This window comes from Phaethon lepturus, unplaced genomic scaffold (assembly GCF_000687285.1).
Source record: "Phaethon lepturus isolate BGI_N335 unplaced genomic scaffold, ASM68728v1 scaffold16554, whole genome shotgun sequence".
Taxonomy (NCBI): Eukaryota; Metazoa; Chordata; class Aves; order Phaethontiformes; family Phaethontidae; genus Phaethon; species Phaethon lepturus.
The window spans coordinates 372-23,019 of record NW_010534134.1 but is presented as its reverse complement, the minus strand read 5'-3'; the positions used below and the strand labels follow the sequence as shown (position 1 = coordinate 23,019).

Below are 22,648 nucleotides of genomic sequence, written 5' to 3'. Positions count from 1 at the left end.
CCTGCTGAAATCCTCTGAGTGTGAGCCAAACTGCCTTACTTGGTGTGATACCATAGCAACTCAAAGTCCCCATCATTGCTTAACTCTGAAGGTCCTCGGAAGAGTCTCACAAAGCACAGCAAGTATGTGTGGCCCCAGCAACGTGGGAGATGAGGGAATACAAACAAACGTAAATAAACTTGTCTGAACAACAGAACACAATGGAAGGGACATATTGAAGAGACCCCTGCTTCAAAGGAGGAAGCTGAAAGTTAAGCAGAGGAATTAATCCCTGCACTGGTCAAAATTCATCAGTTTTTCAGCTTTTGCATACAAACACTTGAGCTTCACGCTTTGTGAGCACTAACACCTGTATGCACAAGTGAATGACTTTCCAAACACAGAACTCTGCTAGATGATGTGTTTTCCCTTCTGGGAACTCCAGGCTCATTAAAATAAACTGTGAGGTCATTGAATGAAACTAGGGGAAATTTTTGGTGTTTGTTACTTCTGAAAGTTACTTCTGAAAGGGTCTTTTGGATATATCAATGTATTTGATTTTATGGTATCACAAGGAAGGTTTGCTACAGCTCTAGGCTGCCAGTTTTCCTTGATGAAGCAGAAAGAAAGAACAGGAAAGGGAAGAAACTAAATTCCTAAAATTTTCTCCAATAGGGAAACAATGAGGCAAGGAGGGTGCTTGAGAGAATGAACACTCAACAGCTGAGTTAATGAGTTGTCTGTTTCCATGCTCTCCTTGCCTTTAGTCTCCAAGAAGCAAGCTATTCAAACTGATTATCACTTGAATTACTTTGGGTATCAGTGTCCAGATGCCTGGAGGGTGTGCAGAAAGAGAAACATATATTTGCATGCTTAGAGACCACATCTATTCTGCTCGAAGGCAGTGATTTACATGTATGACTGAATTTCCAAGTACACCGAAAGCGTGAAGCAGCAGATTTTTCTTTTGAAAATCCAGTCATAAAATTTATGAGAGTCTTACAATTTCATAACATCTGAGTCTCAGTTTTCCTCATGTGATTGTTACCAAACCATGATTTCATCACAAGCCTATCATGTTTTGAACTGAGTGCCTTCTCCTGGAGACAGGTAATTGAGAAAGAAATGAGATAAAATAAATTGCTGAACTTCTTTTACAAAAGAATTTCTAAGGCTTATTTTTTGTAAAGAAGCAGTTGAAAAATTACTCCAGTGAACCCAAAATGCTTAAATACCTACAGTCAAAGATAAAAGTCAATTAATATGGGCTATTTTGAAGTCAGTCTCATGATTTGTAAACAGTTGAGAGTGTCAACACCAGAACAATCTTCTTGCCTGATTAGCATACTGGAATGATTAAATACTTAAAAAGTTTAAATAGTTTTAAGTGCAACATAAATGTTAAGACATTATTAGTTGACTACTGCTACTTTCTTACACAAAATGGTTACTCAATACACAGCAAGTGCATACAGTGCTTCTCAATACAAAGCCAAACGCTTAGCTTCCACCCTGAATCAAAATTCTTAATGCTTGAAACTATCAGGGAAGCTAATATCATGTTTTCCTTATGTGTTCTCTCCTTTCTCCTCTTTCTTAGGTATCAAACCTGCTCGAACAATGGGCTGGTGGCTGGTTTCCAGAGTCAGTACTTTCCATCTGTGCTTGACCGTGAATGGCAATTTTACTGCTGTCGCTATAGCCGGAGGTGCCCATATTCATGCTGGTGAGTTCAGGCAGAAACCAAACCTGTTAGCCTCTTCTCCCCACCAGTCCCTATAAATGTCTTTGGCCATTTGGCCCATCAAAAACTTTGTCTGAGAAAAAGTTAACTGTGTTTTATGGGTTTAAGCAAGTTATTTCTAGTCTGGTAACAGGATTCTTGCGGTCCATGGCTAAGGGAAGAGAATTAGGTCACAGTTAAGCTGAACAGTTCAACACAGTATCTCGCCCTAAGTGAACAGGTCTGGGTACCAGCAGCAACCTAGCTATGCTGGAAACCATGACAGAAGTCTTCAAAGTGGAATGACATTTCAAAGGTGGTGATATAGCTCCCACTAGAAATCCAGCACATTTACAGCAGTAGGAGTATCTCCGTGCTACGCAGTTGTGCCACAATGGCTTACACAAGAGAACTTACTGCCAGTTACCTCAGAAAAAATACTCTGGCTGACAACTTAGGATTTTTGTATTTGTAGTGCATACAACTTGCTCCCTCTCTCAAGGCTGTTTGAAGACCAAAGTCAAAATGAGCTACTGATCAAAGATGGCCTCACCTCAAAACAGTATGACAACTGGTGCTGGCAACCTCACAGAGTCTATGGAAAAATGAGCTAAACATCCTAAGCTTCCCTGTGTCCCCAGGTGTGGTTTCTCTAAATTGAGACGGAAACACAGTAGCAGACTGTATAGAGAAAGCTCATATTGCTCCTGTCCATTCTATGTAACAGAACTCATGATTTTATGCTCCAGGGCTATTAAGCCTGCTATTCTCACTGACACAAAAAATAACCGGTCTGCACTTAAAAAAAGAAAAAAAAAAAAAGAGAGAGGGAAGAAAATAGGGGGGGAAAATCTGTGCTTGAATCCTGGTTTCCAGACTCTACTTTGAAGTAAACTTCCCATTGAGATGCATACAAACTGTTTACTTGCCCATTGGTCTTACTTGGCTGGCTGGTTACTGGCCAAATACAACAGCAATGCCTTGCTTTGCATCCTTCAGTCTCCTTGCAGCCAGGAGGAAAAGAAATGGTTTTATTATTATTTTAAAATATTTTAAATGACAGGAACTCTGTAACAAAGTCTTTGAACATTCTTCTGCCCCCTTTCCAGCCTACACTAGCTATGGATGTTCTCTGCCTGGGGGTTTATCTACATACCTGCCCAGGCTCTTCCCTCTGAGGGAAACTCACTAACTTTTAAGCAGTTCTTCCAATCTCTCTTACTCCTCTAATATTGCATGTATTTTTAGAGAGAAAACAGAAATCTTCTCTGACCTCTTTTGTTGCTGACAGTTCTGCTTCCCTCAGACGTCGTCCTGACAACTGGGAACAGCTTTGTCTCCGCCTTGCAAATTGGCATTCAGAATAATGCAAATCCTAATGTAAATGTTTGGGGTTATTGATGTTTTGCATTTCCATCCCAGCTGCACACAGATTGCTATACTGCCCTTCTATTTCCAACAGTGACAACACTCCATTTTTTATACTTGGAAAACAATGCCTTATGCAGTTCAGCTGCTACTGTCTTTCCATGCAGAAAAGGTAGCATTTCAAAGGCAGGTGAAGCATTTCTCCCCCTAACCAGGGTAGAAATCCCATGTGCTCATGTTCTTCTGGGAAGGGGGAGCTCTAAAACCTCTGGGAAGACCTGTCACCTGGCTTGTGAAAACCTTCTGGTGCATAGTTTGTGATTATGAATCCATTATAAAACCATTTTGTACCCTGTATTACCAGACTCAGTCACTTCATCTGGAGCCCTGTTTGTTCTGTTCAAGCTACTGGCCTATCTTGACACTTCCATATCCACTCTAATCCTGGACAATATCTCATACAGCTTCTTCCACTTGAGAGCCTTGTTTGACCTTTTGACCTTACTCTTTGAAGTGCCTCCTTACAATAAATTTCTTCCCGTTTCTTTCAAGCTCTCCTTCTGCCTTTGGAGTTAGCAAGGTAGATACAAGCTCTTTCTACATACAGTTATCCAAATTAGGATGTTACGGTCTGGATGGACAGACAGCTAGATGGGTAAAGAACTGGTGGTTTAACAGGTGATATGCTGCCTGGGTGCCCATTATGAGTAGAGCACTGTAACTAATGGTCTACCCTGGGACCTGTCCTGCTTAACATCTTTATCAATGACTTCAAGGAGGCAACAGAGCACACTCACATCAAGTTTCCATATAACGCCAAACTGGAGGGAACAGCTGATACGCCTGAGGGCAGGACTGCTGTTCAGAGGGTTATAAAGAAAACCTTTTCTGCTACAAGGACAGTAGGCAGTACAGCAGGTTGCCTGGTGAGGCTGTGCAGGCTCCATCCTTGGAGGTTTTCAAGACTTGACTGAATAAAGCTCTAAGCAGCCTGGTCTGACCTCATGGCTGACCCTGCTTTGAGCAGGGGGCTGTACCAGAGACCTCTTGAGGTCCCTTTCCACCAGAGTTATCCTGCGATCCCAAATGGGAGGAGGACTCTGCTGCAGGGCCCACACCATGCAGCTAAACTCTTCTCTCCAAAACAGTGATCTCCTGCCTATTGTCTGCTGGGAACAGTTTCTTTTCTGCTTTATTCCCTTTACCCTGCCTAGACAGTGTCTAGGAAAGTGCTAATTGTTATGCTAAGATATAAAAAACATGAACTGCAATGCGGTAGTGCAAAACCCCATGCTTTGGACCCACTTTTACTACTACAGATGTGACTTGTCTAAATTGTTAAACTTCAGTGTACAGCCACTAAATTTCCCATTCCCTAAACCCAGGGGATCTCACTCACAACTTTACTTTCCAAGCTACTGTCACAAAACCTTGTTCACACATTACACTTCTGGTCTGTATCTTGCACTCTGCTTAAGATGCATTTGACGGAAAGACTGTGTTTTTCAAACAATCTGTAAAGCTGTTCTGGGCTACCAAGAGTAGGACCTCAAAATGTATATGCATATAAGACACAATAAAAATATGTGTGCATATACAGTATCGTTATTTATTACAGTTTCTGCCCCAATCTATAATGGTATAGTGGTCAATAAACTGTCTGTGGACAAATGGCTATTAACATGCTGCTGACTCTTATTTCTTGGTTGAAGCAGCTTAATTTCATGCAAAGGCATCTTATTACTATATGACTATGTGGAAAAGTAATACCAGGAAAATATGTAATGACTGTGGTGCCTCATGGATCATGCGTGACACAAGAAAATCCATATTCAAAGACAATCCACATTGCAGAGTTTCTCAGTAGCCTTGAATTTTAATGTGCAATGAATCCTTCATTATGAAACCAAATATTGGCAGAATGGCATTTTTAAGAAAACTGACAATACTGAGGCGTAACAAAACTCTTTGTTTTAAATTACCTCTCACCTTGGGTATTTGATCCCTTCCTCTTCCAGTTGTCTCTCTACAGGGCTCTCTGGCAAATATAAAAGCAGTAAGACAGCTGATCCTTATGCATGGTTTGTCTTGGCTCTTCTTCAGTACTACATTCCTCTCGAAGTGAGCTGGTCTTCCCTACAACGAATAAAGACAGGTTTTCCCCATGTATATAAGCCATGCAAATGGTTTGTTAGAATCTGACCCAGTTTTTTACTGATGGAACATTCTTTTGAGTCCTGCTAATACTTAGTGGAATATTAATTTATGACACCACCATGCTGATTGAAACCTATGCTTAAACACTTTGCTTAACTTCATAAGGTGGTTAATGCCAAATACATGCTTAAGGACATTGTTTGGTAGTACCTATATCCTTTCTCTTAGAGCCCAGCAGTTCTGTTTCACCGTTCATCTTCTCGCCATTAATTCCCAGTTTACCTGTACAGTAAACCCATACTGCAAATAAACATACTAATCTTTTCCAGTCTCATAGTTTTGCACTTGTTATTTTTAATTTTTTTTTACAAGTACTTTGTTTCCTTCCTCATCATGCCAAGTCTTGTCATGGATTCTGCACATTTTTACCATACCGGAAGCAATTAACATTCCTCACAGGAGGCAGAAAAGCTCACATTATTTTACCTGTCTAGGGAATGCTACCACACTAAAATAAACTTTATGCCAATTTGAGCCATAAAGGAAGCAAATCCATTGCAGATGCAGAGACAGTCTTATTATATTGTCCCATTAGAGCTCAGATTTTTCTCTTTGCCAGGAAATTGAGAGCTTGACTCCATACTCTCAAAAGCAAACACATGTCACAGACCAGCCCCAAGTCTGCACAGACTGTTTATGACTGTTTCTCCTCTCCAAACAACCAGCAGTCCAAGTGCCAGAAGGTCTGTCTGGAGCTCTGGCTGCTCTCTGTCATGGTGACATCGTCCAGGCAACAATTACATTTTTCCAAGAGTTATGGGGCTTAAAGAACTTATTTGTTTTCTTGACTCAACCAGCCACCAAAGCCACATAGAAATTGATGAGCTCCTATGCAGGTTTATCAGATTACCAACAGCAGAGATACAAATGCAGGAGGTGAACTCAGAATAGGTATGGTGAAAACATACACTTCTGAGCAACCCAATTCCCCTCCTCCCTATTTGTTTTTTAAAAAAAAGGTATTTAACAGATTTTTTTTTTTTAATATCCCAGCAAATACAACCTTACAGTTCAATCTCCAGGCCCACCTTCCAGAGATATCTTAGGAGAAACACATTTGCTTCACATTGGAAAGATGGGTAATGTTATTTCAGACATCTCTTTCTTGAGGAACAGACACAAGGTGCCCTGGGCAATTTGCTGCTGCTTGTATCTGTATTGCACTAGCTCATGTATGCCTCCAAGAAGAACAGTAGTCCAAGTGTGTTGGCCTCATGTCTCCTCAGCCCTGTGAGAGTCTGTGGTTTTCACTACAACAGAATGGAAACAGAAGGGCAGTGATGTGCCTAGGTGAATCCGTGATCTCAGAGCCTGGAGCCTGAACCCAATCCCAAAACACACATGACATGGCCATGTGAGAGAACTGCTCATCTCTAGAGCAGCTGCAGGACATCTCTAGTTCCCTGGCAGCCCAGCAATCTGGGATCCATAATGGGAGCATTGGAAGGAATTTCTGTAGACAGTTCTGTAGACCTCCTTTGGCTTTTTAGCATAGTATGCTTTTTAAAAGGGGATGCCCGCTGTCTTCCAGCTGGAGGAATAATTGAAATTGGTTAAAGAGCATATAATTCCCACGTTCACTGAATGTAACATGCGGCTCATGGCTCTTGAAACAAAATTCTCCTTTAGGAGAGCCATATTCTTGAAGCACTTGTAAATAACATCTGAAACAGTAAGGCCATTCAGGGGACACTCCTTGTCCTCAAAGGTCAGAAAGTTAATGTCAAGGCTTATGTTTTCTCTTGAAATGGAACAGCTCCTTCTTTTGGCTGTGGCATTGTTAAGAGGAAGAATTCAGCAGTGACAAGGAAAATGAAGGTTAAAGAGGAGCCATTCATCTTGTTAGCATTGTAGTTGCACAAGTGAAAAGTGTAAGGCACTCCGAAACAACGTACTTCCTAGCAGGGAATAAGTATATATACAAGTAGTTGATATTTTAAAAGACTAATTTCTTTTGTCTGTTTGATATATGAAAGCAAGGCATACCCATAGTTCCCGTTTACTTCTGTAAGCAGTGGGCTGTCCAATACTAATAAGGCCATTGGTGTGACTCAATTTTCCTATTGGTAAAAAAGAGACTCATGATAACTATTTCTGAAGTCAATCATTAAGAGTGCTAGGAATCACTGCAGACTAGTACAAAACATTCTTCCCAGTGCTAAATGAGTAAGTCTGTGTTTTCTATTAATCTCTAACATAATAATTCTTCACCATGGAAAATAAACAAAGTTACTACTTTCAGACTATAACAACAACAATGGTAATCCTGTTAAAGATGTAATGCCTTTTTTCAATATGTTGCCTGCCCTGAGCAAGATTTATAGAATTATAGTAAAGTACATTAGAAAAACGTGGGGATGGGTGTGGTGATGCAAACCAGACAGAAGATAAACCATCCCACATCAGCTCTATACCAGCTAAAATAGCTGGTAATGTGCTCTCCCACACACACGCCAAACCATTTGCATCCCTTCTCAAAAGTTTTTTTTCCACAGTCTTTAATGTAGAATTACTTGCTTTCTCCTCTCTCAACAATGCCGCTAGTGCTCCAAGTCTCCTGTGTCCAAATATCATACACCTGATACTAACCTGAAGGGAATTTGCAAAGCTGAAGCAGAATTCATCTGTTTTCTGTATTAATTCTCACAAATAGATTATAATGGTTGAAAAGACTACCACTTTCTAAAGGTCTCACGTTACTATTTTCTCCCCTGTGAGTCCTTCCCCAGACTTAACATCTATGTGTGAGTCCTTCCCCAGACTTAACATCTATGTGCATATCTGGGTTTAGTAAACAATCCCACTAAATGCACCCAGCTAGCCCCTACACAGATTCTCTGCCTTCTCAGGGTCTGTTTGGCACCAAATTACTCAGTGCCCAGGTCCCATGACCAGTATAACACAGGTCTTCTCACAGATGCTTTGCAAGCCTCTCTTCTAGAGCTTTCCCTCATGTACCCTCTCAGGCACCACAAGGACCACAGCTTGGTCCTAGAGGCCCCAAATGGTAGCAGCAACTTTGTCTCAGCACTTGGCAATTCCCAAGCTTCTCACTCCTTCCCTAGCCCAGTTTTCTTTGCTAAGAGGTCAATGCCAGAAATGCTTATGGGGCCCTCTTGCAGGTTACTGTGGATGGCTCTTCCCAAATGAGTCTTGCCCTTGGGCTTGTACTCCTTGGGAATCCAGACTCCCATGGGCAGGCAAACTCTCACCAACTAGGGCAAAAAGTGTCTCTCACTTGTTTCATGACTCCTCTCCTTTGCCACACATGGCTCACAAATGCTGCCACATTTGTAATATATTACCTGTCTGTAGGGCCCTGGTAAGTGGTTCACAGTTGATACACAGTTGATATGCATTATAGAGTAAAACACTTAATATTTTCAGTTAAGCACTTGATAATAAGATTACACACCAAGCTACAACAAATGTTGAGGGAACCACTGTCCTGTGCGGGGCAGACCACTTTGAGAAGAGCCTTAATGGCTGCGTTAAATGACCTTTCTCCCCTCCGTGATGAAAAAAACAAGTACTGAATATCCCTACACATTAAACACTAGAGCATCCTTCAGTACAGACACATTTTGTGAAACTTACCCCCAGGATTCCAAAAATGGGGATAATACAGAAGGGCTGGGTAACACCACAGAGCCCTGCTGTATGGACAACCAATTGCATTTCCTTCTAAAGGATACAGCGCAATCCAGATGACCTCGAGATGCATGGGCTTACGGGAATAGTTTCATAAATGAGTACAGCAAACATCAAAGAGAACTGAATTAGACAGGCAGACCACACAGATCCAAGTGAACTTGAACATTGCTGTCATAGCACTATTTATAAATTTCCTCTCCAGAACAAAAGGAGTCAGTAGGCATCTGTCTATGTAACAAGACAAACTTCAGAGCAGCTCAAGTCCCCGTATCCTTTACTTTCAGTAATTGCATATATTTGCTTTTTGAACATTTCTTAGCAGAGGAGCCTTAAGAGGCTGAAAGGTAATGTGAAGAAGTTTGTAGAGGGAGGAGGAGATGACAGCAGGGAGAAAGAAAAGAGAGGGAAGCTAAATGAAGGCTCCCTTCTGCATCCATTCACTTCAGAATAACACTGCCTGCTTCTGCGAAAGGTCTGTGAGACCCTTCACAGGAATTCAGGAGCTTGTCATCAGATTTACTTTTCAACTGAAAGGCTCATGAAACACGTTCAAAGAACTGATGCTCAGATCTGTCTCTGAGTAGAGCGGAAGCAGCTTTTTAACCTTGCGTTTTGCACAGTCTCTTCTGCCCAGCACATAGTGCTGGTCAAGATTACAGAATATTTTCCTTGTGGAATGCCAAACAGATGTTATGAAACACATTTGGTGGAACATATATAAACACACGCCTTAGTGTTTTCTTGTATTAATAGCCCAAAAAAGCCCCAAACCCTGGAGTTGATGGGGAAATGCAAAAATGAAATCCTGGTCCATAGCTGGTCTTCACACCACATGTTTTAAAAACCTGCTGTGACCCAGGAATCTTTGAAGATGTGCTATCAGACACTCAGGCTACAAATTAGTAAACTAAATATGGGGACTCTCCTCTATCACAGGAAGCAGCAACACTCTTAAACTTTCTTACCCTCCAAAACAGGGTGCCCGCACCATTCGGTGCCTGTTCCGAATGGTACCTACCATGTGCTAACTCACAAACTGTGTTTTTGAGGTATTTGCTGAGACTGTGCTAGGGCTAAAACTGCCCTAGGGATTGTTCTAATAATTTTCACATCTAGGCAATAGAATTATAGTGCCCAGAAACATTCTCTGATGTTGTTTAATTTACTAGCACAGATGTAGCCCCAGTTTCTCTTGGCCTCTGGTTATGTATCCAGAAATACTCTCAAGTTCCCAGATTCAGATCCATGGCTTCACTGATGGGAGACTCAGGCATGCAAAAAAGTCCTCCTCAGGGCCTGATTTCTGTGTAAAGACAATGGATAAAATACAGACCAGGTAGCAGAAGTCAGGCTTTGTGAAGTATACTCCAGCTCTCATTACAGTTCTGGGCATGGGGTGCAGGGCCCCAAAAGCACCTCTTTGCAAACTGGAGGGCTTTCAGCAAGTTGGCTATACCGAAGAACCAGTTTATGCTCAGATTGAGGTTCTTTATGGGGCCATAAAGGTGTATTAGAGATTCAAGTCATAGATTGTCTGGGTAAAATAGTATTAAAATCTGAGATGTAAACTGTCTGACACTGACAAATAAATATGTATTTGGGAGCACAAGGGGAGATGTCCAGAAAGCAAAAATTATAATGAGCCTTCAATCAAAGTGACAGATAAATTAGGTTTGCCATAGTTTGACAGAAACACATTCAAGGTGATGATCTTTGGTCTAGGAAAAAACACCAGCCAACTGATAAGAAGCCATGAGAAACAGCTTTTTGTAATATTTCTATTTATTCTCTTTGTCTGGATCAGAACCAGTTCCCTTAAAATCCATAGAGGTCTCATTCTGGAATTTCATGTGGGCTGGACCTAATTGGCTAGACTGAAGTGGCTCTAATTTTCCCACTTGCAGAGTATATTGATGACTCTACCTATTTATCCATCCTAACAACTGCCAGTGTACATTGTTTCTTCTGCTTCTCCTAGCCTTCAGCAACTACCTCCATGACCTGTGAAATACTGCTGTTTATTTCTTATCAACAGCACAGCACTGTGAAGGCTCTGTGAATCCACAGGCCCTTGGTTGGAGCTCTGACAATGGATGCTGTGACCAGGCCTGATCTTCTGCCTCCCAAAACCACTTGGGCAAGGGGATTCTTAGGCTACAACTAGTAATTTGTTTGATGATTGCCATGGCCAAAGGACAGAAGGTACAAGAACAAGACACATTCAAAGAAGTTGACTGTTGATACTTTAGGGATCTTATAAGGCCATGCTTGAGTTTCACACTCAGTCCCATTTTTCATCTGTCAAGGAATAATGATTTGTTAGGAACAATGTTCCAACTGAATGATATTTTTCTTTCATTTTCAAAAGCTGAAAATGACCTAGAATTAAGTCACATCTGCTTTACAAAGAAGATGTAAACAGCATAAGAATGGGTAAACTAAGTGATCAAAATACATTTAAAATATACAGAGAATGGTGGCAATTTCAGAGGATTTTTGTTCTAGTAAGTAGCTCTAGGTGAAAGCAGCCTAATATTCCAGAGTCCCCCAGTTTTCAGGAAAACTTTCAGTTTCTGAGTATTCCAACAGTTACGGTTTGGGCTCCAAATAACCTCAAAGAATCTAACTTTAAAAACTTAAAGCCATCCCAATAATTATGTTCCTAGTGATGAAAATATTTAAGCTTGTGCTCAAACTGCACCAATTTAACAAAATGTAAACATGCACATGAGTGCTTGGCTGGGATGTGCTAGGATCACCTTCAAGCATCATTCAAGTACTGTTGCTGGGCTGAATTAAGTCAGAGAAATGGTTGTCAGGATTTCTGTAATGCCATCTCAACCTTGTTAGTCTCAGTAAGATTTGAGCCATTCATTTTCATGGGGACAGCACCTCCCTTACAGGGAACCTAATTCTTCCCTGTGCCACTTCGAAGTGAAGCTGACACAACTCCACTAGCAACTCCCACATAAAATGGTGTAATACAGTAATATAAATACTGTAAAAAGACTGAGGGCCAGGTTTCCATTCCTGACCTCTAACATAATGTTGATGTAAAGTACTGATCAAGGTCCCAGCTCCTTCCTGCATCTGCTCATTATCTGAAAAATGTCTGTAAAATCAAGTAGTTTTATTTGCCTATTTCCCAGGGAAGCAGTAACCATAATTTGATTAATAAGTGCAGAAGCTCTTTGAGCTTCTTGGATAAAATACACTGCACAAATATTGTCCAGGCCAATATTTTCACATTATAAACTAGGCGGAAAATGGAAAGAACAAAGAGGAATGTATTAATTGCTGCATTCATTTAATATAATTCATAAATGGATAAATGCTTGTAGCTATTTGACTTGGCAACATTTACAGAACTTTACACTCTACAGCAGCAAACCAGACTGACAAGAGGCCAGAGTAAATCTCTGCAATAAAGACATAAGTAGTAGACAAGCTTTACATTCTTGTTCAGTTTACATTCTTGACAGCTGCTTTTATCCCAGAGCTGCAGTTGCACATACATATAATACTCCAGGTTGCTCTTGATAGTTCTAAACTTACTGAAATTTATTCAGATAACTACATGAATTAGTTGCATAGAAAGCAAATGCAATTTTACAGGTCAGATTGCATCTTGCGGTGCTACTAAAAAACAGGAACTTTCAAAGAAACAGGAAAAAAATCTACTATGTGAGTTGCATTCAGTAAGCTGAACTTTTCTGTAAGATGGTAAATTATTTTATCTACTTTTTCCCTAATATAAAGGTTAACAACAGAATATCCAGGACACTATGGAGAAGATATGGACATGATGATGTATACTTATGACCATTACATACGTGGAGCAACCACAACTTTCTCTGCTGTGGACAGGTTTGCTTTTCATCTGTTTCACTAGAAATTGGCGGGGGGGAGAAGGTTCTCCTTTTCTATTTCTCCCAAACAGTGCATGGCTACACATTATCTGCTGTGGTACTCAGCATCAGGCTAGTACTTCTGAGGACCAAAGCTCACTGTGCATGTGGCTAATTGTCCAGGGTTGTGTATCAAGAAAAGGGCATCGTCAGGCACAAGGGGATCATCTGCCATGTCTATCTGAGTAGTGAAAAATATAGCAATGGCAGGCTTGGCTAAATCTGAACTCCACAAAGCTTAACAGATCTTCAGTATTGTTTCTTACCCACCTCTAGTTAAAGCACCTTTTATCTAACCCAGTAAAAACTCAGCCGGGAACACCTTGTCCTTTCAGAGGATGAGAGACTTATTTTGGCCTTTTCCCTTGCAGAGAAGTGGGGAATCTGCCAGCATGCAAAGATACAACCATACAAACTCCAACCTGAATGCTGTAAACTGCCCAATCCATTGCAACACAATTCTAACAGATTTGAGGCCACACCACGAATGAAGGCAATGCACTGCACATTGACCCTTTTCCAGAAAATGAGTTCACTACTTCTTCTTGATCGGTCCCGGTCATTACTTGACCTGGGCCTATGAGGCCCTATGGCTAGTGAAGTTGTAGCTGGATCTTGAATTTTTCCTCTCCAGCTGACCTCTATTACATCAACTGTGAGTTATTTCTCTGCTGATATTTTTTATCACACACCTCAGCCCAGTATATTAAAGCATTTGTTATCAAACACAGCACAGACAGCAAGGCAAGGTGTGCTGCACTGGCCTATCACTGCCAAGAATGGCTACAGGAGAAAGGGGGAGAGGAGAAGGAGGAATTTTAAACACACCGACATTTCAAGCTGTCTCTAATAACACTCAAAGGAGCTTTTGTCACTACGATGCTTTCAGCTTGTGGTCTTCACTATAGGGATCCCCTCAGCCAAAAGATTACCTAAAATAAGAAGAACTTTCCAGAAGTGATACGCTGTCAGCCTGCTGCAGATCCGTAACTGTAATTTTCTGGCTAAAATTCACTAGCCTCTTAATTAACAAATGGAATTCATGTCTGCAAATTATTCCTACAAGCGGAAGCATAACTTTCACAGTTAATTGACCCAAAGGTTTCTATTTATCCCTTTGGATAAAGAATTTACAAGGTTGCAAGAGACATCCCTGTTCTGGGTTTTTTCTCTTAAATATTCCCCAGTGCTATTCTTAATCCTTGCTCCTCACAGCCATGGTAGAGAGTAGGGGAGATAATGCAGGCAGTGCACTCCCTTGCAGCTGGATTCCAGCCTCCATCGGATGTGGAACAGAGCAAAGCCAGGAATCACAAGGACGAGCCTGGAAAACAGAGCAGTTGATAACCAATGCCTCTCAGCAGATTTCTGTCTGCGACTGCTGAAGGCTTAACATGGCCTTCAGAACAGAGTGGCAGTGGGGGGACTGGCCAGGAGTGGAGGCAGCATCACAGGGATGTACACTGGGAGTACAGGTCTTCACATGTTATGAGACCACAGCACCTGGAAAGGGAAGAAGCCACCAACACCTCTGTCCTACCACTGCTGTGACAGCCCAGATGAACCTGCAATAGTAGCAGGTGAAAACCATAGAAAAAATATTTTATTAATTGCAATCTAGGAAACTTTTCTGTGCCAATGAACTTTCTGTGCCCCAGCTTCCCAAATTACTAAAACCAACTTGTGTTGCCTCGTGTAAGAACCAAAAAGAATTCCTGCTACACCAGTTCGTAATTCAGATTCATGCTGTAACTCTCCTGAGTGGTAAACTCACAAAAGTTGGTGAAGTTTGTCATCCTAAATGTTTTTTTGCAGCTGGTTGAGGCAGCATAGGAGCAAAAACTATTCCCTGTCCCAGACTGCCAGCAGCACGCACATGTGCAGTTTGTCTATGTAAACATGTTGTAGATTTTGTGACTACTTTTCATTTTCAAGCACATTAAACTTGTGTCCATACTATCTAGCCTGTGATGGGCAATGTTCCTGAGCTAACGAGAAGCACAAAAAAAGCCCCTGAAGGTATTTTAGTTTAAGCTTTCCTAATCACTTCAAACAGTTAGGTACTTTTAGACTTTTTAAATGAACGTGCAGAGATCATATCCTCCCTTCCTACTCCCTAAGACATTGCGTCACTGGGGTCACTGCTGATGCACAGATATTTGAGAGAGCACGTGATGCCTCTGGCAAAAGCTGTAGAAAGTTTAGAAAGGTGGTATCCCCACCTCCTCTTCTGTAATCACTCTCTGTGGGATTCCATGCCTGTGTATCAGGAATGAATGAAGGAGTTGCTGTTCATCATCAGAGGTTTTAAGTGCTCATTTGTGGAGAACAGATTTTAGAAGTGGTTAATATTTACATTTTTCAGTCCCATTTTAAATGGGTCAAAAGAAGAAAACAATTGTCCATAAAGTAAGACAAAAGTAGCTGGAAAGAATCAGCAGAGGGTTGAAGTATGTCTAGGAGCACATTTCGGAGCATGGTGGTAATGCTGATGCAGACAGGATGACCTATGGACACAAGTAAGGGAACGTTTGCAGGGAAAGACAGTATCTTTTGTTACACAGATGGATACAGTCAAGTTTCAGAGATGGACACAGGGTATGTGAAGCAGGCTGTAAACAACTGACACTGCCCACAAAGACATGCACATTGTAAACCTTTGGCAAAATAGCTTCCAAAATTAAAAAAAAAACCAAAACCAACCAAACAAAAAAAAACACCAACCAAACTCAAAAGATCTCCAAAATAGCTTCAGCCTGAGCTCTGAAACATACTAAGTGATGATAACATGGTTCCCTCGTGGAGCCTTGTTATAGGCCTGTGGTCTAGTTGGATCAGTCTCTTGAGTCCAGAGAGCACCATTGGAGCATTCACAGCCCAGCCTGCAGCGAGCAGCTTAGTCAGGGAGGAGGGGATTACCAGAGGTGTTTGGTAGGTGCCACAGCTTGCCCTTCGCTGCATCACATAAAAATAGCACATGCAGACTGTCATAAGCTCATTTTTTTTACAAAACTGTTCTCTGCTCCATTTATTTGGGTGATCAATAATTTGATCACAGTAATTTCTTAACTGCTCAGGCATCATCACTGAAAGATAGATCAACACCCAGATAACCCCGCAGTAAGTACATTTGAAATGCCTGGACAAGCTGGATATCTACCAAGCTCAGCTGAGCTAAATTATAGGGTATTTTAAGTCCCTAATAAGTTTCATATGACCAAAGAAAGAGGATTTTGTCAAACTCAATACGAATAAAACTTTGTAGAATTTTTTAACTGAATTGGAAACAGATTATTTGGTAATATTTGAGATAAAAGATATTTTCCCTATAGCATCAAAAATTCAACTCTGACAGCACATGACATCTGGACAGTAAAAGTGACAATTCAATATTGACTCCCCAAGACAAGGAAAATGCATGAAATTAGCAATTGGGGGGGGACTATGTACTGGTGTTAGGGATCTGCAAAGGCAAGTTCATATATATTTGAGAGTATTCCACATAGGGAAATCCCTGACGGGATCTGAACCCCCACTGGAAAACTTGTAAGGGATTTACAAACTGAAACAGGCTGATAAGTATTGAATTAAACACACAGCACCAATGGTACAAAGTAATTCCCTGCATCCTGAAAAGCTGGATGTATATGCTTAACTGCAAACACAAGTAATACAAAAAAAAAAAAAAATTAAAACACTAAATGCATAAACCGATTGGCCATCAACCATGTGCTAAAGTGTCTGCAAATTCAAGCTTATATTACAACTTCAGAAATAATTCTGTTCTAATGTTTTAAAGCATGTTATTAATTCAGGTAACTAAAACACATTTCTTTTAAAGAACTTGACTCTTAACTTTACAATATCCCTTTTTAGAAAAATGGCTTGACCTCAGCTTTCAAGCTAAAAGTCTCTCTGACAATGAGTGCTAGTTTAGCAGACCTTAATTTTGACCATATAATCCTGTTAATCCAGATATGAGTCATCTTTTTTTTTTTTTTGGTCTCTCTGAGTAGCTCAGTGACCAAAAGAGTAATACTGTCTTTGAAGAGCATGCACATAGTCCAAATGAGGACTTCCTAAAATAAACCTAAAAATGAATCTTGCATTGGATTAACCTTTTGTAACAGTTTTATGGGGCAATTACAATTAAAAACCATCTAGGAAAGGCCTAAAGAAAACCAAAAATATACACTGTATAATTAAACACAGACTTGCTGATGAGTATGAGACCGACCCAGTTCCAAATGACATAGCATAAACTGATGAAGTAGCATAGTAAATTCCCAACTAACAAACCTCACTTAACAAAAGCTGAAATCAGACGCTTTTTACCTACACAGACCTTAAGAGTCAAATTAATCTTATTCCAGGGAGTCACCCAGTCAATGAAACCACATAAAAGCAGTTAATACCAAAACCTGGGCTCAGCACATCCCTAAAAGGCAGCAGGTTCTGCACCAGTTTCCTCACCATTTGGAGCTGGCCACCAGAAAACCAGGACTGTGCAGGAGTCTTGTAAAGCAAGCTCCTCTTGAACCACTCCAGCAGCATTACCTGCCCCACGCCTCAGATTTAGGAGATAACAACAAAATCCAAACTTTCAGAAACCTCTCAGAGTACTACCCATTACCAATTTAAATGACAGCTGCCATCTGCAAGGACTGTACTTTAGATCTAAACTCCTGTTAGCCAGTACCAAGCAGCCTAAATTAAACATTACCTCCACAGCAGGCCAGTATTTGGTCCTCTGAACTCATGCCTTTTTGTCAAGGGAAAATTAAACGCACTGTAAACTAAGGTGGAAATCTGCAGGCTGTTGCAGCTGTTGGACACTAAATCACTGGCCTCCATGGTTGAATCCTGCTGCTTTAGCCATGCTTCCTACTAAAAATTGTTAGCAGGTATCGTAACACTCTCCTGAGAGAGAATACAGGCATCCAATTACTCACAAATCGGGAAGAGCATAAACTCTCCTTACACTTATAAACGTTGCTCTACCTCACAAGTGACTTGTGGAGATCAAGGATGCGAAGTGAATTTAATTTCTCTCACTATTGATTTCTTCACATCTTTCATCAAGAACACTAGCTAGAAGACCTAGTAGTGGAGAAAAAAAAAAAAAAAAGAGTTAATTTTTCTGTGTGGGTAACTGCCCACTTAGAAATAGCTTGAAAATCACCCATGTATTTTACTTCGTACACATTCCCGAGCAATATATCACATGACAATAACTTTTGACAAAACCATCCTTTTCTTCTTGGTCACTGGTTTACAGTCAATTTAGGACTGATCACCATCAACAGTCATTGTATTCTGAAGGATGCTCCGAAATTATTCAGTATCTTACTTTGTATGGGAGTGTGAAAGAATAGTGTGAACCATCAGACATATTTAATCTCCTTCCAGTCCATAAAAACACAAAGCACTCAGAGAAAAGTCAGCTAATGGCAGACAGATGTTTTTGTTTCCAGAATACCTGGTGTAAAGTTATTCTTACTTGTATAGTCTTATAATCTGCAGTTTTGGCTCACTAATATCTCTCTCGTCTCTCTTCCATGCAGGGATCGTCAGTGGAAATTCATTGTCTGCAGGATGACAGAGTATGACTGCCCATTTCAAAACGTTTAAAAAGATTGAGTGTATACAACTTGGAAAGCTTGGGGATGGACAGGGTGGGATGAGTATCAGTGATTACAGGAGAAGAGCAGTTAAGCTCACACAAAAGGTACCAAGACTCATCAGCTGTCTGCTGAAGATATAATTCTTTCCCCCTGGAGCTATTAAATAAATTGCCAGCCCATGTGCTTGCAACAGCCATTTTGGAGGATTCCTTCAATCTGCACTGGCAGCTGCATCCCCCAACTAAAATTGCTTATGACATACACATTTATGATACACAAGTCTACGGCATATGCAGTTACCTTTTTATATATACATATAGCCATTTTGAACACATACAACTTTCTTTCACATAGCAACTTTATATAAATTGCTTCCCAGCACTGTCACTCCGAATGAGGTGGAAACATACTATAAGCTTTCCAACATCCACTAGATTGTCCTGTCTCTACTTTGTACTTGGAACCAACCCAGTGAGCCCTACCCAGCTTCTCAGCATTTAGTAGCTGAAAAGTGTGCTGAAAGCGGCATCAGGAGGTCTCTGACGTACTGCATCTGGTGTTACCTGTTACAGCTCTCAGCATAACTCCATTGCAACAAAGGTCTGCCTGCACAGGGGAATTCCAGGTACTTACAACACTGGAAGATGTCAATACCTGATTAAAATGAGAGTAGAGCCATCAATAAAAACAGAAGCCTGACCCTGCTTTACTGAGAGTCTCTTTTGTATTGTCTTAAAAGTCTTTAATGACATAACTAGCCAGGAGCTCTACTCTGGGAAAACCCAGGAGTAGGTCAGGCTATTTGTACTCTCAGTAAATATGTATACTGCACTTGTCAGGAGTCTACTTTCCAGGTGGATTGGGTTTCCACTATGGGTGCCTGTATAACATCCATCTGCCCTTGGTAATATATTCTTTGCTTAGAATAGACAAATAAAGCTAATGACTTAGGTGGCCTCAGAGTTCCTCCAACTCGCAGATCTCATTCCCTATCAAGGATAAGCTGACCATGTTTCAAGACTGCACAGCACTTGTGCAGCTGTAATTCAACAAGAAAGACTATTGATCTCTTCCAGGAAGATCTGAGGAAGGATTTTTACTCTTGAACAAACCAGAATTTAGGGCTTAGTTTCTTAGCTGAGGAAGTCAATGGTAAACTTAGCAGTGGCTTTGGCAGTGCTGGCTCAAGGGCCATGAAGGCCCCATGTACCAATTTAGAGATGCAAAGCTCCATAGGAAACAGTGGTGTCAGCCAGTCAGTTTCCATATTCCAAGCATTTTTAACCTATTTACTAGCATACTCTCAAGTGTGAGCATTAAAACTACACTTGTCCAATAAAAGAATAATAGGTTTTGCATTGCTGTAGCCTTGTTCCTTCTTGATTTTACTTACACTAGCTTATCAATTTGCATACAAAGAAACCCTCTGTCATTCTCAGAGGCCATGATAGTGATTAGGCAGTTTCTGTGAGAGCCAGTTGCTGAGACATGTAAGTAAGAGTGGGAAAGAGAAATCAAGAAGCCTAGGGAAGCTGGAGAAGCTTGTTAGCTGACACTGGTAGACAGGCAAAGGAAGCCAAGAGAGCTCTAAACTGAAGAGCACCAGAGGAGAAGGTACTTACACCAAGGTGTTGATGAAAAAGGCCAGGCACTATAATTAGTCATAGAAGGATCATCTCTGGGAACACCTGCTCTAGATGGACACCCATCTCCCACATGACTTTATCTTGACTACTCTCTAGTAGTCAAGGCTACTAGTCTCAGGCTGCTCTCAATTCTGTGTGCACATCATGGGATCACGGAGGCCTCTGAGGGGACAGTGCAAGGTCAGCTTGAGCTGTTTTAGATCCAGAGCACCACGAAAAGGAGCAGCTCTGCTCTCTTGTCCACTGGAGCTGCAGTGTCATATTGTCCCATATGCCACCTTTCTCCCTCATCCCTGTCCCAGTCATTTCCTTACACTGGTGCTCTATTCCCAGCTCCACCCTAGCAGCGCATCTGTGTAGGATACATTTCACAGGACTCCTCTTCAGAAAGTTAAGTAATTCTTAGATGAGGAAAGGCGTGGGTGGGAAACAGAATGTATCTTGGGGGAAAGCAGAAATGGGATGTGGACCAAAAAAAACCACAAAAAGACAGAGAAAGAATGGTTCCTGTGAAGTCTTAGGACAACTAGTTAGCAAAGCTAAGAACTGCACTGTTTTTATCTAAGTTTTTATTTAAGTTGCAGCATCCACTTCTAATGTTTAGGTAATCTTTACGTGTGGGACGACATTGCTCCAAAACTGATAAGGTTCCAGCCCAAATTCCTCAGCACAGAGCAAGGCAATGATGAGCCAGCCTTGCAAAAGTTCACTGGCTTCAAAACCCAATCAAGACTGCTTTGACTTCGCTAAAGCCATTCTGGAAGAGAGAGCCTTTCAACCTGCCTAGGACACCTTACTGAACCTGAACCACCTTTCACACCTGCTAACACAAACCAGATGCCACTGCAGGGAAACAAAGAGAGTTGTGCCTATTCAGACAAAGTGTAACCAAGCACAGATGCCAGGTATGGGGAGCCCACAGCACTTCTTCATTCTCATGTGTTCCGTGGCACAGAAGCATCCCACCTACACTTGTATTATACAGACTTAAAAGTCACGCCTGATCTGAGAGCCAACACAGAGCCTATCTATTACTGAGTCCCATATAGGCCTAACATTTTAAATAAACCCTTATTTTTTTAATAAATAAAACATCAGGAAATAAAGTCTTATTTATTTAACAAACAACAACAGTATGGATTGAATTCAAACATCTGAGAGAAAAGCACTCCTTTAGCTTAGGCTTAGCATTGCCCCAGTCATGCTACAAGGGCTGCAGATGGCATACTGTCAGCATTGTCAGTGATTTTTTTAGATAAACTAGGCCAGGGTGATCTTTGCATTCACAAAGGAAAATGCAGCAAAATTCAAAAAACAAGGAGAACCTTTTGAGCTTTTCTAACTCAAAATAAAAAAGGTGAAGAAGGAAAAGTGGGGTGGGCTGGCTGGGGAAGAGAAATACCAACACTTGACTCCCTCTTGGGTCTCTTTTAATCTGAAAGTCAGAGAAGGCTAGTGCTAAGCCAAAGCCATATCCTCCATTTGATCCACTCCTCTTCAAGAGAGATTTGAGTAAGAGAACAGCACAAGTAATTGGGGAAAACAGAGACAATTCTATCAACCCCAAACAATCAAATAGGTGGACTTGATTGGTCTTCCTCCTAAATCTCAAGATTAACTTAAAAACCATGGGACTTCTGTAGGAAGAGAACTCTATTTTTTTCGTATATTCCAATTTCTCCGTTTGCAGAGTATATAAGCATCTCCAATATTTTTCAACATTTTTCATGTGCTTCAAACCATATTTTTCAATTACTTCTCAACAATGCCTGAGCATAGAAACGTGTTTTTTAAGTGAAGGCTGAGATTCTTGTTTAATCACTTGACAATGAGAGCTGGGATTAGTTTTACAGGACATCAAATACTATGAAACTACTGATAAATATATCAGACTTAGCAACACAGTACTGATTAAAAAGAGAAATAGCAAACCTATAGCCATGTTGAAATAAGGCATATTTCCTGAAAATCAAGAGAGACCTTTCAATCTCTTCCAGCCCAGTGTTCAGGATTTTGTAATATGAGATAAACCTGGCAGAGTGTCATGGCATCACCTAACCAGAAAGGTGCCAACACAGCTGAAGGGAAACCAGTCTGTGGATGAAGCAGAAGACCTGGCAGAAGACCAGTTGGCTCTTGGGAAAACTTAGACTTGACCCTTTACTCATAGGCATTGAGGCCTTTTCTGGTTTTAAACTTTGTTTCAAGCCCATGATTATTGCACCAAGCAACATGTTACTGCACTGGCCTGCATCTTTAAGGCTACAGGACTGTTTGCAAACAGAGAGTATGAACATGACTGGTAGTGGCACTTCATGCCAGAGTTGTTGTGAACCGTAGGCAGGAGGAGTTCTGCTAATAATACATTATCAAACATAAAACATTGATTGTGCCTAGATTTACTTTTCAAGACATAGTAGTTACACAGGGGACTGCTTCCTTATTTCTCACTATTTGAGGGTACTGGTATGTGTGTAGCTGATGCTCTGCATAGTAATCTGGACCTAAGCATCAAAAAGGTTAGAAACA

At 41.0% G+C, this 22,648-nt stretch overlaps 1 protein-coding gene across 1 annotated transcript in view; it reads left to right on the top strand.

Moving 5' to 3' along the window:
* Window positions 1-18,480, top strand: part of DPT (dermatopontin) — a 26,986-nt gene extending 8,506 nt beyond the window's left edge. Inside the window, exons 2-4 of the mRNA XM_010285444.1 lie at window positions 1,580-1,705; window positions 12,701-12,808; window positions 18,414-18,480. Of these exons, the coding sequence (XP_010283746.1) occupies window positions 1,580-1,705; window positions 12,701-12,808; window positions 18,414-18,480 (301 nt within the window). The remainder of the gene's footprint in view (window positions 1-1,579; window positions 1,706-12,700; window positions 12,809-18,413) is intronic.
* The last annotated feature ends 4,168 nt before the right edge of the window (window positions 18,481-22,648 follow it).